The sequence below is a fragment of the Numida meleagris genome, chromosome 7 (assembly GCF_002078875.1).
Source record: "Numida meleagris isolate 19003 breed g44 Domestic line chromosome 7, NumMel1.0, whole genome shotgun sequence".
NCBI lineage: Eukaryota > Metazoa > Chordata > Aves > Galliformes > Numididae > Numida > Numida meleagris.
The window spans coordinates 29326288-29343349 of record NC_034415.1 but is presented as its reverse complement, the minus strand read 5'-3'; the positions used below and the strand labels follow the sequence as shown (position 1 = coordinate 29343349).

Genomic DNA, 17062 nt, shown 5'->3' with positions numbered 1-17062 from the left:
GAAAAGCACAGCCCAGGTCTGGCTGAGAAAGCTGGTGGGCCTGAGCCCGGCACGGATCCTGCCAAGGGCAGAGCAGCAGCTCTGTGCAGCACGCCCTCACCTGCCAGGAGGGGCCCTTCTGTGAGCCAGCCGCACATGGGAATTTCTATTTCTTGACAAAAGTAAAAACATCAGTGATGTCATTTTCCTAGAAAAGAATTCGAACAGATGGAGGGTCATTTTATCAGCTGATCCCGAATGCAGGCAGTATACCCAAATATCACAACAAGAATATATCAGAGAAATTCAAAGTGTGTTTTAATCAAAAAGACCCTACTTCAAAAAACCAAATCATTAGCACAATTAGCATCACTTATTTTTTTTTTTTTTTTTTTTTTTAAGTCAGAGAATCACCTTTAAAAAGTTACCACTGTTTAGCAGGTGTTGGATTTTTGCTTCAATTTCCATAAAATATCACGAGGTGAAAAACTACTAAACCAAATTTCAAGACCTCATTTAAAAAAAAAAAAATCTAAATTTTACCGTATTAAGGTTAAAATGTTGCATTAGAAGAGATGAGAAAAACATAATTTTGCATCCTAAAGAGCACTAGCAGAAACAAACCCCACCGACCTAACACCCTTGAAGCATTAGTAAGGCAAAGGAGAAACATCCATCTCCCTGGAGAGAATCACGATCATATTCCTGAGTGTCTCATGGCTGCTCTCAAACACAAGTTACTGACTCCACCAACTCCAAAGACAAAGCATTACAGCACAGCAGAAATGGACACGCAGAACAGCACGGGCACAGCAGTGTACAAGCAGACGTGAGCAGAACGAGCATGGTACCACGAAGTGAGAACTCCCCAGGAATCCAGAGTTTGACTGAATAGATTTCAGTTCTCAAAGGGGTATCAAAGAAAAATTGTCAGCAATTTGATTTTCTATGTCATCTTCTTTAGATGTTTCAACATCTAACTTCCGGCGTTGGGTTTCAGTTGTCATTCCAAAGCCTTAAGGTCTGGGATCTACAATGAGAAGGAAAAACATGAGATAATTAAGCTATGCACTTACATTGACCAGGCACCTCTATAAATATATATATATTTTTTGCATAAATAGGATACATTTTAGCACTAGATTTTCTTCATTAGCTGTGCTGGCATATAGAAACATATGTAGTTTCTGATGTTAACTGTTACTGACATTCCATACCTCCAATTAGAGAAAAATAATGATTTCCTGTCTGTACAGTACATCCAACTAACTACTGTGCATCTGCTCAAACTGGTGCAAAGCTCACATTCACATTTTACCCCCAATGCCACCATGCTCTCTCACACATGACATGACAAACTGGAAGTGCAAACATTCTTGCTAAGCACTTTGATGCCTAATGAGTCTCCATTCAGGCTGACTTCAGCAGCTCTCTTCGTTACTTGGGCTCCAAGGCCATCCCATTTGCAGCACGAATCCACACGATCTGTGACCGACGTGGATTGCAAACCCTGCTGCAAAGGTTTACATACACTCCATAAAGTGTATTTCTGAGTAACTTAAGTGAGGCAAGAATTATGAGGAGGCAGTTGCTGCATCACTTCATTAACTTATTCCTGAGATTCAGGATAAACGGTGAAAGAGTTCACATGTCATTAGTGAGAAAGGCAGAGGATTAGAAAGGAAATTATTTTTAGAGTGACAGCACTAAGTCAACAAACAACTTACTGCAGCTTTCAGAGCTTGATCCAGGTCTTCCAGTAAGTCTTCTTCATCTTCCAAACCAACCGACAGGCGAATTAGTGTATCAGTGATGCCAAGAGCTTCCCTATCTTCTTTAGGCACTGAAGCATGAGTCATGACGGCCCTGGAAGAAGAAGAAAAAGTGGCATTTTTTTCTAAAATACCTTATTTTTAATGGAAAAAAGTCAAGCAAATCCGTCACCTGCCAGCATTCCCTGTAGTTCCATGAAGACTTTACACCTTTTACAGTCCACCTGCTGGATAACCATGTACCAAAAGAGATTTTGTCCTCAATTACTGCATGCTAAGTCAACTGCAGTGAAGCCAGTGGCTTCTGTCTCCTAGAGTTTCAGTACAGTATTTCCAAAGAACTAATGATGAGTAAGAAGTGAAAACTTAATAACCTGGAACTGAAACTGAGAAAAACTTTCCTTCTTCCTTCCAGACACACTTGAAAATTTCTGGTAAGCTGTATCTAAAAGCTCTATTTTAAGCATGTGGAGAAAGGTTTACAGAGTACCTCCTTCAGTATGAAATCCCCTGATGTTCGTTTGTCACTTCTGGTTCCTCAGATCACCTGTCATACTGAACCATGGAAGAGTTTACTCTCTCCAGCTGTGGAGGACCTTGCTAAGAAGCTATTTTTCCCATGTGTTCAGCCACTGACATCTACTACTCAGCAATTACCTTTCGACTGCTTAAGCGTTTAAAGATGTGCTGTTATTCTAAAATGGGAACTTGAAATGATTGAACATATCTTTAATCCTAACTTTCCATGTATTTTTTGGCTAGCAAATCAGACTTCAGTAAAACAACCTAATTAGAGAAGAATCCTACTAGTAACCCTTCAACCTAGACAGTGGTGCCTACGTATGGCTGAAATCCCCACCACGTCTGCTTGGCATGCAGACAGGCTCGGTTCAGTGCAGTGTGGTGAACGTGCCCTCTTGTGTAAGCAGCTAGAATGGCAGCGTAGCCACATCCACTCAGTTCTATTTATTCTAAATCACCCCGATTCCTTGGAATTGTTATCATAATACCAAATGGTGGCTAAGTCTCCCAACCAAAACACAAAGTGCAGAAAGTATCAGCAGTAGTACTGCTGAAAGTAATGTAAAGGTGTTGCTAAAATGCACAGTGGAACAATTTGTTCAACAGAACCAAGAGCTCGTGGGAAATCCCAGCCACGACCAGTGGCACCATAGAGCAACTCTTAGGAAACAGAAAAGGGAGTGCAGATGAACATGCTTGGATATTGATTTAAAATGCAGGTCTAGCTAGAGCCAGGAGAGCCAGCCAAGAAGATGGATGCAGGCACCGCACTTGGAGCCATCTCTGCAGACGCTGCATCTCCCCAGTGCTGCCCCGGGGCAGCTTCCATGGGCTGCTCCCCTTCTGCTCCTGCTAATGCACGTCGTACTTCTTCCCTCCCCACAACACATTCAGGAGAGCCTACTGAATGCAAGTGGGCAGCGCCATTTTGTGCGTGAGCAGAGACCACAAGTGAACAAATGGAGCTGGTGCCACGCAACCGCATCTCACTGCAGAGCCCTGAGAGGCCGTGCAGAGTGGTTTAGCTTTGACAGGACAGTTTAAATAGCGTTCATGTCTCCACGTGCACTTTTTCCTCCCTTTTTGACCCGTTTGCTTTTTGAGGCTTTTGTATCAGGTGATTTTGGAAGAATCCCACAGCAGGGAAGGGCTGCATCTACTGACGCCCACCCTGGCAGATGAGTGACCGCAGCCAACACCCAGAGCCTTGGCAGGGAGGAGGAACCTTCCAGGCCTCGACCCCAGTGCCTGCAGCAATGAAGATGTCTGCACAGCCACAGGTCTGCACGCCCACCTCACACCGGTTTACCTTCCCATTTTCACAAAATTCATTCATTTCTGGAGAAGTCACTGGTTTTTGTGTTACACAACACGCTATTCTTGGATCAGAATTGTAGGCAATCCGTCTTAGCTTTGTACACCAGAACATTTTAGAACTCCCACAAAAATAGGAATTCTTTTGTTACTCTGCAGCTTTTTTAGGATTGTTAAGATGAAGAACGACTTACGGAAGCTCTGCTAAGCTTTCATATCCTCCCAGGCTCTCAGCCAGCATGAACACCTACGGGGAAACAGTAAACAGAAGTTAACATAAAAAGCATAAAGTTATGAATACTTAGAAAGAGACAGTGAAAGTAAAAGGAACTTCCATTTTTAGCGCTTCTCATTTTTTTCCCTAGGGTTTTCTCCAGTAACTTCCGTATTTTAAGAAGTATTAGCTATAATAAAGAAAAAAAAAGAAAAGTACTTTCAGTAGTTAAGGGCCATTAAGATTTGAAACAGACTTCACTTTAAAACAGCTCTGAAGAACTGCTGAAGCAAAACTGAAATATGCCCATGCTGAGCAAATGTAACTCGCATTAGTCCCTATTGTGGCACAGCACGGCCAGCAAAGCAGGAGGAGCAGAAGGGAAAATATACAACATTAGGGCACAGAGCCTTCCTGGGCACCAAGAGCTCTCATTCTGCTCTGAGGAAGGATAGAGCAGGCTGCCTCAACAAAGCCAAACTCACATCCAAAAAATTTCATTTAAGGTTTAAGTGATGATAACTTGCCCTTACATATTCTTCTTCCACCTCCAGCACCACACTCCTATTTTCATACATAACACCTAGGCTTTTCAAGCTGGTAGATTTGATGGTGGGGAGCAGGGATGGAAATTAAGATCCCTCCCGTAAAGTTGCACTGGCTTCTCTACTCATTCCTTGTGTCTGAAGGTTCATTTAGTATTTTCAACAACAGCCTAAATTTCCCAGTGTCTAACAGGACAGGTGTCTGAGAAATACATACTGTTCACTTAGATGTTTTGTTTTTTTAGCATTGACCTTTAAATTACAGACATGCATTTTTAGATGATAGAATGATTCTCTAGCGAGTCAACTGTACTCAGATACACACTCATGACTGATCTGCTGTGAATGCACTTCCTGCCCTCAACATTACTTTTGTACCAACCTAGTGACAAATGGATAGATGGCCAAGCCAAAAGGGTGAAGTGACCACACTCGCATAGTGCTCCTCTGGAACGTACTACCTGATACCTTTTGTCAAAGCTGGTTGATTTCCCGTGCCAAGATTACAGGCTCTTTCTCATTCAAAAGGATATTTTGTGGGAAAATCTTATTTTAAGTATATTTATTTTCAGCTGATGACATTAACTGGCAAGCAAGTGTAACAGGGAGGAGAAGGAAGTTGTAATTCATCTCTTACCACTGATTTGTTTTTCTGAGAAATAAACAACAAAAACACAACAGCAGGATGCAAAGTAACCAGAGATTCAGACTAGCAAACACGTGAAGGAGTACAGGGCAGAATTAACGTATTGCAAAGACAAAAGCAAAATTCCTACGGCTCAGGTAAAACAAACACATTCTCCAAATCAAGGAACTCCCTCTTTGCTTCATGATCCTTGCCATTTCTCAATGGCTTTTTCTCCTGACAAGTGCTTTGAAATATTACAATAGTATTACACCAGCCACGACTTCTCTGCCTTCAAATACTGGAGGCAATTACAAAAGGCCAGCTCTTGGTTGGAAGCAATGCCTGGGCTAGACTGAAGATGCTTCACCATGCTTTGTAAACAGACACCTCAAATGAGCTGAAGTATCCTTTTCTTCCCTCTCATTAGTGTCTAATTTATGCACAATCTATTATTTAGAGATGGTTACACCCAAAATAAATTAGGAGCTTTAAAAGTACAGAGGAAGACTCTACCCAGCCCAAGAAAAAACCCCTGCTTCTGTCACCACCCTCAGAAGGACAGATTCAGCTCACTTTAAGGTAGAGTGTATTTACTGTCATTTACCTTTATACTCTTCAGAAAGGCAGTAGCGTGTTTGAGATTTCCTTTAATGTAAAATGATAGCATCCCAGGACAGCCAGTGCACTGCCGCTTGACCACCTCGTGCTGAGGGTGTGAAGGCAACCCTGAAATGTGAAGGAGCTGCTGTCAGTTAATTACCATCACATCAAAGAGCTCAGCAGCTCGCCCTGAACTATAAAAAATACCCTTCAGATGGGAAGGAATATAAAGCCCACTGCCGAGACACCTAACTAAGAGTCATCCGACGCGAGGGCTCCTCAAGTGGCACGTAGCAGCGCAGCACCCAAACCCTGCCTCGCTCCAGGACGTCACCTCCTCCACAGTCCTGCCAACTCACCAGGGTAAACGACTTTCTCCACTCGGGGATTGGACTCAAGAAAGCGACCCACAGCCAACGCATTGCGGAAGTGTTGCTTCATCCGCAGCTGCAGAGTCTTCAAACCCCGGTTGCACAGGTAACAGTCAAAGGGAGACGGAATGGCTCCAAGAGCTATGGAAATTGAAACACAAAACTACACGTGAAACAAAGAGGGTTTTTGTTGTTGTCGTCGTTTTTCAGTGAAACCACAGTCCTAATTTCCCAAATGTCTTAAGTTACAACAAGACAAGAGTGAAGACATCTGATATGATCTGCTGTCCTTGTTTTGCATACATGGGAAGCCAATTAATGAGATGAATGAGCATGCTGAAGACTTGTGCATGAAATTTATTAGGTACAACGTACCTTTACTCCTTCTGTTGTACAGGGGACACTGCATAGAAATTTATTTATTATAATTAAGAGGCAGAAAATAATTAAAACTATCCTCCAGTGTGTGAGGATACTATCCTCCAATGTGTGAGTTCAGAAAAAAACTAAATACAATTCACACTAATTAGATGAAATTAACTAAATACGTTAAGGTTTGCAAACCTTTTTGTGAGAGAAGTCAGGTAAATCTAGGAAAAGTTTGTGCCATTTCTGCCATAAGCTTAAGCCTAATCTGAAGAGAGAGACCTGGTGAAGAGCCATGCCCCATGTAACTGGAATTTAAGGACTGGAACAGGCTCCCCAGGGAGGTGGTTGAGTCATCATCCCTGAATGTGTTTAAAAACCATTTGGATGTGGTGCTCAGGGACATGATTTAGCAGTGGGTTGTTAGAGTTAGGGTAGTACGGTTAAGTCGCAGTCGGACTTGATGATCTTGAAGGTCTTTTCCAACCTGAGCAATTCTATGATTCTAACTGCAGGCACTGCACATGGGAGAGATTTGAGCTGCTTTGCATCTGATGCTTTCTGGATGCGCCACGTACTCGTGCGCGTGCCATATGCTTCCTAGCATGAGCTGGTACATCAGAATACAATATATTTAAAAGTATTTCCTACATTTACTACTTACAGCCTTGTAAGAAGTTGAGCCTTTCATACAGATCATCACGATTTACTGAAACGAGCCCCATTACAACATCGCTGTGCCCTAAAAATGCAAGAACATAACAAGAAAGTTAGCCACTTTATCTCCCCCAGGGTTCCCCAGAAACCCCCTCTTTTCTTAGTCTTGGTGCTAAGACAATCCCATTTTGGCAAGATGCTGGATGCCTTCTCACTGCCACAGCTGCCCTTGCTGTACCCTTGCACGGAACACAGGCAGATTTCTGTGTGTTCTCAAGTGAGGGTCAGCAACATGCTCTGATGCACACCATGCTCGTGCCACAGGTCCCCACCACACACGCTGCAGTGAGCTGCCAGGAAGCAGGACTTCGTCCAGCGATCAGCAAGCTCCCAGGGAGCAGCAGCCAAGCAGAAAACTTCCACTTCAATCTGCACCACAAGCAGACACGTGCTCACAGCGCAGCTGTTACAGCTGGGCGAGCTCTTAGCCTGGATTGTTTGGGAAACAACACAGAATGTGCTTCTGAACAGGCTCCAGCACTGCCACATAAAACCTGCCTTGAACTTCAGTATCATTTCCAGCAGCTACCTCGTACTGAAGTCTCACATTTGGTTTTATGGCTCAGTGCGTGTGCACGGTGCATTTCCAAAAGCCACTTTTGGCTTCTCCTTGCTCAAGTCTGCTCCATCTGGGACACTGTAAGACCAGCTGAACTTGGAGGGAGCCCGAGTTTGAAAAACAGACTCTCATCTTGTGGATTTGCTCTTCTCATTAATGCAAACCATATGGGCACCGTCACTGTGCAAACTGTGTTTGCACAACGCCACTTGTTGGTGCTAAGAGCAGCAAGTTGGCAACTTGCTACATATGGATTTATCCGTGGCAAAAGGAGCTTAAGAGCATCCCTGAGACACGGAAGTGGTTCAAGAGGTGAGAGCAGAAAGGCTCCCCAGTAGCTTTTAAATGGCTTTTATATAACAGCCTGAGTTGTGCTGAACCCCAAGCACTCACCGTTCATGTACTTGGTTGCAGAATACATACAGATGTCAGCCCCCAGGGACAGAGGACGCTAAAAAGAAATGAAAATAATAGGTTTGACTGAAGTGAAGTGATTTTTGCACTCTGGTTCCTTCCAAGCTGTCCAGAAACACTGTGATCAAGCACAGAAAGTAAAAAGAGAAACTAAGAGGAAAACAAAAGCAAAAAAAAAAACATAAAACACAAAAGTGAGAGTGAAGAGAGATAGAATGTGGGACAAAAAAAACCAGAAGTACAGGAAAGCACTCCGTTCATGATACACACAATACAAGAACCCACACTAAAACGTGATTTGAAAGCACTACTCTAATTCCCACTGGATTCAGTGAGAAATTAGAAAAATCTGCACGAAACAAGTGTATCTTACATCCTCCACAAGTTAATACTTATGAAAGAAAAACCAGTTATATCGCTTAGCTGAGGCAGGGCAAAGTAATGCTGCCTTAGGCATCTCGTTAGAAAAGGAAGGCCTCCACACAAAGCAGAATTTTTCTCAGTTCTCCAGAAAACCACATTGCTGCTACTGCACTGGAAGGACAGCTGAACTCCTGGGGAAAGCACAAAGGGCGCTGTTTGCCAAGTCTCCCTTCCCTGGCATGCTCAGCTTTCTGCCCAGAAGCCCCTTTCAGGTGAGAGGCAAACCAAGACTGTGTCGGGCAAGAAGCTATGAGCTTCTTTTTTTTAATTAGTCCCTAAGTAAAGGACTTTGCATGTAAGATAAACAGATTATAAAGACTGGAAAGTACTAATACATTAAAAGGTGACAAAGCAAGCAAATTTAGAATAAAAGAGTGCTGCTGTCAGCTTAAGCACGTAAGTCTACTCCAGGAACACGGATAATGTGCATTCCCGTTGAGCAGCCAAGGGAACAGTAGCATAAACACCAGTGCCTCTTATACTCAATATTACTAGATAAATCACTCTAAAATTATAATTTTCTTAGTACACTGTCTCAGTGGGAGTCTGGAGGAGTTTAAAGACATTACCTATTATGCTTACTGGGCTTAATCATTACCGACTCCCTCTTAGGACCAATCCAATAAAATGTACATTAACTAGCTCACGTACACAGATGCTGACTTTTCTCCTTTCGCACGCATCTTCCAACAGTAAAATAAGTAAAAGGAAAGAAAACTAAAGTCTTTGGTATATGCAAGACAAGCTCAAGAGCTGCTCTAGCTAAGCATTAGTACTTCCTGTAGAGCTCTCTTAATTTCTAACGATCTCAGTGTCCTTAATAAAAAAACAAAGACACCTTCCCTACTGGCTCTCAAAAAGAAGTCTCTCTTTAGACCTAAACAGGAATATCAGATGGTTCAAAACAGATTCTAAGCAGCATATGCAAAGAATTGGTAGAAGAAGGGGAAAGGTGGAAAACAGAACACTTTTCAATAGGTCTGCTAGGATTCCCATCAGTTAGATCTACAAAACATAAGACTTTTGAATGACAGAGAAGCCTTCCTCCCAATGGCTCAACTTACCTTCTCGATTGCATAAGCATGCTTACTTAACCTGTGAGCTATGTTGGTTTTGTAGGTGTCATACTGGTATATACCCAGCTATAAAATATTCTGCATGCCATCCCTGCTAACTTATAAAGAAGCAGTGCACTGCTTGTATTTAGAAACAGAAGAGGCAATTTTACAATGCACGTGTCAAAACCACGGTTTTGGCAGTGGCTCCATTTTAAAAATGCATCTTTGAAGACACTGAAATGCTGGGGTAACTGCAAAGCAAGCACTTACCTGGAAGTATGCAGACATAAAACTGTTGTCTACTGCCAGCAGAATATCTTTATGCTTATGGACCACATCAGCACAGCCCTGAATATCAATGACTTTCAGCGTGGGGTTTGTGGGCGTTTCAATCCAAACGAGCTGTAGTAATTCAACAACACAAAACATCTCTTTAGAGATACTACAGTGCTGGTGACGAGACATGCACAAGGCAGTGCCTAAAGCAAACCCTTCCCATCTTTTATGTATTTGTAAAGGTACCCGTCTAAAAACCTACCAAAGTAGGAATATCCAGGCCTCTCTCTTCACAAATGAACACAAGGTACAGTTACCACCATTTAACATCACCATCGGTATCATTTAGGACAATTTTATTATTATCAGTTCTACGATCCCAAATACTATGTATTTATTTAAAGAAAATCGATTCAGAAGATGTAAGTGCTTCTAAAGGCTATCTTGTGGAGCGTCAGCTCCCGATGTAGGTTTGCAGAGTGAAGACCAGGTGTGATTACTAAAGAAAGGAGGGACTTCTTGGGAGAGACAGTGTTTCCCCGAGAAGAACTGGCACATGAGAAGAGCACCAAACCCTTTGAAAATGTAAGTGCACGGCAGCTGAAGAACGCCTGACACAACCAGAAGAAAATCTTTAAGCCCAAGAGGAAGCGTTACTGTTCCAAAACGCTGCTTACCCATTTTCACATCATAGTTACCATGTCACTAACTACTTACCCCCCAGAAAAAGCAAAAAAGCTTCCTAGACTTTCAACAGTAATACAGGTATAAGAAAAAACTTCTTTCTTCTCCCCAACAGGAGGAGACAACACACTTCTCTGAACAAGCCCTTATTGCTTAGGAATGTTCTCCTATTTCTAGTCTTAAAACATTTGGAAATTGTCCTAAAGTGAAAATGCCTAGGCACTGCATTTGTTTTATTTTATACAGTAATAACAAAAATAACAGCCCATCATAGGGCCAGTTACAATCCCTGCACTGTCAGCCTAGGAAACAAGCAGACACCCAGCCGCTAGCTCACTCCTCCTCCTGGGGCTCAAATGAGAACACTTGTGGGTCACAACATACAGGCAGACCGACCGCCAACTGCTATCATGGGCAGCTTGGGGAAAGCTAGTTTAATTTATTGCTAATTAGACACCTTTCCTCCCCACCTTCCAAAGGGCAACTTCTCTCCTTTGTGTCATGGAGCACCTCCTCCCCCTCCTCCTTCTCTGATCTTGGGGTTCCCTCTGTTGTTTCTTACTCTTTTTCCCCTCCTCTCTCCACCCAGTGGCTTTGCCCTCCTTTAATGTGTTTTCAGAGGCACCACCAACCCCAGTGCCGGGCTCAGCTTTGCACTGTGGTGATCCCATCACTGCTGTGCCCCGACCTCTTCCCTCAGAGACCACTCCTGAGCCCCCTCCAACACCATAACCTTGCCACATGTACCTCATCCAGCAGAAGCATGAATAAAATTATTTAAGGACACTCAGCATGTAAAACTCAGTGATTTCTCCCTCCCCTACCTTAGTCTCAGGTGTAATTGCAGCTTCCAGGCATTTCAGTTTTGTACAGTCAACAAAAATTATGTTTAAACCCATTTCCATGGCTATTCTCCGGAAGTATCTGTTTGTACCTTTAGAAAAGGAAAAGACAGAGACACAGAGTGAAACAACTTTAGGAAATTTCCTTCACTGATCTCCAGCCTCTTGTATGCACCCATGGAAGTTAAGACCGCACAGTTCCATGCTGCACACTACAAATGGCAGATCAGTACATTTTTATTGCTAAAAAGTTTAAAGATTGCTGTGTTTTTAAACGTCGTGGAATAGCAATAATGGGAAGGTGGAATCACACAGATTAAGGAGTACTCCCATTTAACAGCTGCTCAGGTTTTTAACTGGAAAATGAAGCAAACAAAATGCTTTGGCTGCAGCCCAAAACACAGTCACGGTCACTCCTGAGCCTCCTGCCTCCTCCCACTGAACCTCGCTCCCCTAGAACACACTGCACGTGTTATTTGTGCCTGGTGCTCCTCTTCTGCTGCGTCAAAGAACGGCTCTGCATGTGTAGTTCAATCACATAAACATATAGCGGACAACTGTGACCTACAGCCCCATTTAGTTTCTCTGCTTCTCACTTTTCTCCCAGCACTTTGCTATGCACTGTTCCAGTCTTTATATCACCTTTCCCCCCACCCTAGTTACAGTAACTTTTTTCTGCCCTGCACTTTCAAGGTCTTCCTTCTATTTAACAAGCTTCGTGAAAAACTTGGAAGAAGAATCAAGGGGAAGATGCCAGCTGCTGTTTCCTTATCACTCCATTAAATAATCATGTAATAAGGAACAGAAAAAGAGAGATTCCTCCTTCCTGCCTTCAAAGCCTTTCAGTGGAAAGCTTCAAGCAGGAAACAGAAGCAACTACCTGATCACAGAATCGTTCAGGCTGGAAAAGACCTCTGAGATCCCCAATCCACCACCCTGTGCCCACCACCCACATCCCCCAGTGCCACATTCCCACGGCTCTGGAGCACCCCCAGGGATGGTGACCCCACTCCCCCACCTCCTGGGCAGCCTGGATGGTGTTGCAGCTCAAACATTGCCCTCAGCCTGTCAAGATCCCCCTGTACAGCATTCCTACCCTCAGGCAGACAACTAAACACTAGACATACAACATATTGACCGCTTGGGTTAAAAATTAATTCAGTGAGTCTTCTGCCAAGGTTATTTAACATTTATTCATTTATGACAAGATGGCAGCTGCCATCTTACACACTTTTTAGTCTTATGCACTTTTAATAACAGTGTACTGCAAAAACCCTTTGAGATATAGATAGATAGATAGATAGATAGATAGATAGATAGATAGATAGCATTTTTCTTACAACCCTGAATACTACAAGCTCAGTTGATTTAGCACACACAGAACTGCTATCCTAATCAAGAAGGATTCTTATAAAACTCAAGCCCAGACTCGAGCAGGAAAGCTAGCAGGGAAGGTACCTGGATCAAAAAGCTTATGCACATTCACAGCCTGATAGTGGATTGCATTCAGAAGACACGGCCATAGCAGATACAAATTGTGTGTTCAGGGAAGATGACAATAGAGTTGTCTGAAACAGCCCAGCCCAAACACTGGTTGGTAAAGGGTCAAGCTCAGGAAGGGAACAGTAGAAAAAAACAAGCTGGAAAGCTGTACTGTGTTGGACTGCAAAGAAGTCTGTGAAAAGCTAGGATATTGCTATTTTCCCCTCACTGTAGCATACATTACTAGCTAGGTATATTTCTGAAGCATTCATATTGTGCAGCAATCTTTCAATGTCTGAATTTCTAACACCAAACCTAGAGAGGAGTATTCTGTCTTCTCATGAAGTGAAAAGGCTTTGAAGAACAGTAAGTTAAATCCAGAAAGTTCATGAGAAACACACGTAGATGCATTTAAGCAGGAATTACGATCAAAAACACACTTGCACCTTACTTACCTCCATAGACATCATCCATACAGATAATTGTATCTCCTGCCTTTAACAGGTGAGTAATATTCACAGTAGCAGCTAAGCCAGAAGCATAGGCCAAACCTAAAAACAGAAAGTAGGGTCAGAGAGATCATATTTTAATAAGATACAAACCTGTCAATCTTGCCTTTGCTTTCTTTACTTTGCCTTTAAAGTGAACCTGTTCTGTCACCCTCACCTATGCTATCTCCCTCTCTAAGCAGCTTCACTAGAAGTATCATACAAGGTCTGAGCATCCATGGGCACTGCAACAGCTGCTGCCTGGCTCACCTTCACATCACCAAATTCAGTGCTGTGATACAAGGATGAGTTCATAACAGGAAACACCTTAGGCACTAAACACAGCAAGAAGAAGCAAAGGCTTTATACGATGACCAGAGACCAAGCTGGGCTGCCCTGGAGGAGAAGTGCGGAGCAGCTCTGCCCATCGCCAGCCACTGTTCAAGCCTTGCTGCCACACTGCTGGTGGCAGCCCAGTGTCCTTGTCTCCCCAGGTTACAGCTACTGTAGCCACCATCACAAGATGCACATGCTGCCAACCTGCTCAAGGAGGGCACGAATTGCTTACAGTATTTCGCTCCATCCAGCGCAGCCACAGCCTTCTCCAGGCACGTCCGGGTAGGGTTTCCACACCGGCTGTAATCATAACCCTGTTATGAAAGGAAGAAACAAATTCAACTTCAGGGGATGCAGTGAGAACATTCTGGATGATGACAATAACACTGCTGGGTTTCTTAACAAGCCATCACTCTCAGCACGGAGGTCATGCACCCAACTTCTCCAGTGACAGCGGGCTGCCTTTCTGGCTGAGCCAAGCTGCTCGCACAACATCTGCTGGGATCCATCCTTTCTACCCTGTGAGTTTCTACTTGCTGCTAAACTCCCGCAAGCCATTACAAGACATTTACGTGAGCTTTACCTGAATTTAGCCAGGGCAAACTTTCATAGAATCATAGCACCATAGAACTGTTTGAGTTGGAAAGACCCTTTGAAGGCCATCTGGTCCCACTCCCTGCAAGGAACAGGGGCACCCACAGCTCCACCAGGTGTTCAGACTCTGTCCCCTGACCATGGGTGTCTGCAGGGCCAGGGCACCACTGCCCCTCTGGGCCATTCTTGGCCAATCACCCTTAGCGTAAAGAACTTCTTCCCTATATCCAGTCTAAATCTCTTTTAGTATGGCACCGCTTCCCCTTGTCCTATCACAATAGACCCTGCTCAAGAGACTGTCCCCTTCTTTCTTACAGCCCCTTGAGATACTGAAAAGATACTGACACAGTTTGTGCTAAGTGACCCTGGAGCAAAAAGCCAACTGTGCTTTACAGCTCAGAGCTGTGAGACCACAGCACGATTAAACGTCGGGCAACTTAAACTAAAGCTTTAATTAATTAAAATCTAGGCCACTGCTGATTGGCTAAAACTGTAGGCTGTATCCCAACGAATAAAGAACTTAGAGGAAACAAATTCCCTGTTCTTTGAAGAACCTTTGCTCTAGACAGTAACACTGCTCTCTGATTACTTGCCTTGTTATAGCGATTATCCAAGCAGATACTAATCATGTTGTTCAGAGTTAACGAACCTGAAAGCCAATTATTCACCCCAAACTGCACTGAGACGCCTAGGGCCCAAGCACTCTTCACAACAGTGACTCCACAGGAAGCAGCCTGTGCCTGTCAGACCCAAAACTGTGTAGTCTGAGCTTGATCACACACCCAGGAAATAACACTGGAATGACGATGACGACTTGCGATCAACTGAGGGGCTGCTGGAAGTGCTTAAGTACTCAAGAGCAGAAATGAAATGACCCCAAAGTGTCTTCCAAGCCTGTGATGGACATCCCTCACCTGATGATGGTTCCTAGGCGAACACCAAGGGAGGAGCCATGCCTAGCCATGTTCCCCCGTTTTTCCTAGATACCAACCTCTGTCCACTTCTGGAGAAAAGGCCCTGCTGGGACACAGTCCCTAGCAGCGTGGCACACCCTATCTCCACAATGCCCTGCTGGAAGGGTGAAATAGGGCACCAGCAAGTGCCCCTTTGCACCAGATGCAAAGTTCTCAGAAGCTCAAATGTTACCCTGGAAAGTGACCTTGCCAAGGGCCATCTTTCAGCACAACAGCTTTATATGAATGATGACAAAAAATTAACAAGAAGAAGAATATGCACACGTGCACCGACGCTCCAGGAATGTGGCGGGCCATCTTGGTATTTGCGTGCTTTCAGGAATTCTGTTTAATGACAATTTCATCACGGTCAGGAATCTCGTTGAGCGTCCTGCAGGACCGCTGTGGCATCGGCACACGGGTACAGCACTGCGTGCCTTCCCCCGTGACCTTCAGCACCCACCCCTAACTACGCAAAGTGTCACTATGCCGGAGTGATTCTGCACGGCATCAGAGATCACAAGGCAAATTCCAACTGCCCACGCAGCAAAGCGTGACATCCTGCCCTAAGGTCTGGGACAAATACTGCTTTGTGAGCTGCAAATTGGTGTTACTTCCTTCACACACGCATCGTGGCCATCAGAAACCTTATGACCATTCAATGCAAACACTCCCGGTGCTTTATAAAATGCAAAGGAATATTTACTTGATCTGGAAGGTCAGTGGAAGCAGCCTCTCACAAAATCTAAGCAAATGAGAAAGCACACTCTGCCGGGGTCCAGCGGCAAGGTTGAACACTGGTATCAGACAGAGTTCAAGCACAAAGCAGCCACGAGATGCCCGAGATGCGCGAAAGGCACGTGGCACGGCACGCACGCATGACACGGCATCTTTTATCTCAGGACACACAGCGGTTAGCCGGGCTGTCCCACACGCTGCAGGACCTCCGGGCGGGTGCACAGCGGCTGCACGCTGACCAGGGGCGGCGGAGCCCCACCCCCGGCTCCCACCCCCCGGCTCTCGGCGCCAAGCCCTGCAGGGGGCAGCCCGTCCCGGCGCGGCTGATGAAATCGCCCTCCCCGGAGCCAGCGCGGCCAGCGCCTGCAGACCCCGGCTGGGTGCGCGGCCCGGATCTCCCCGAGTCCGCGTGTCCGACCCCGAACGTCCCCGCCCGCACTCACCGCGTGCTGGCCGGGCGCCTCCTGCTTGAACGTGGTGGAGAGCGAGACCGGCGGCACCAAGGCTCCCGAGCGCCATTGCTCGGGCTCCTGCCCGGCGTGGATGGCCTGCGTGCTGAAGTGCGCGAAAGGTGCCAGATAGCCTCGCTCCATGGCCGCGCTCCGACTGCCGCCGCTCCGGCCCCGTGCGGCCCCCACACCCCTTCACGGCCGCGGCTCCGCCCGGGGGCACGGCGCGGGAGGGGCCTCGCCGCCGCCCCCCATTGGCTCGGAGCCGTTGGGCAGCGGCCTCGCCACGAGGCGGGGTCGCGGAGTTGGGGTGGGGCTCGGCCCGGGCCAGGTCGGGGCCGGTGTCACCGCGCTCCCCACGCTGCAGCCCCGCCTGGCACGCACCGCTGCCTCTGTGCCTCTGTGCCTCTGTGCCTCTGTGCCACCGCCGTCCGTCGGCCTCCCGCCTTCAGTGCTCAGGAGCTGCATCTGTACGAATGCGCGCTTAAAACTCAGAAGAAGCTGCACGTTTCCTCAGCTTCTCATTTGTTTCCGGCACGGTTTGAGCCAGGTCAGAAGGAAGAAGCTGAAGCCTGTGCATTGCACTGGACTTGGTTTTTGTGCTCCTTCGGTGCTGTGCTGCGCACGTGGCAGGGCCCGGTACCCGCACCCAGCTCCCGCATGGCCTCACGTGCACAATGTCACAGGAAAGTCACCCGAAAAGCGATTTCAAAAGTTTCACCGAAAAATATTACTGCT

At 45.6% G+C, this 17062-nt stretch overlaps 1 protein-coding gene across 1 annotated transcript; it reads right to left on the bottom strand.

The window, feature by feature from the left end:
• On the bottom strand, window positions 353-16569 carry CTH (cystathionine gamma-lyase). The gene is made up of 12 exons (XM_021405224.1): window positions 16319-16569; window positions 13823-13904; window positions 13222-13317; window positions 11267-11376; window positions 9753-9884; window positions 7981-8038; window positions 6976-7053; window positions 5934-6086; window positions 5579-5700; window positions 3782-3834; window positions 1707-1845; window positions 353-1009 (listed from the first exon to the last, which is right to left on the bottom strand). Exons 1-12 carry the CDS (start codon window positions 16466-16468, stop codon window positions 983-985), a joined length of 1200 nt encoding a protein of 399 aa, XP_021260899.1. The 5' UTR covers window positions 16469-16569; the 3' UTR covers window positions 353-982.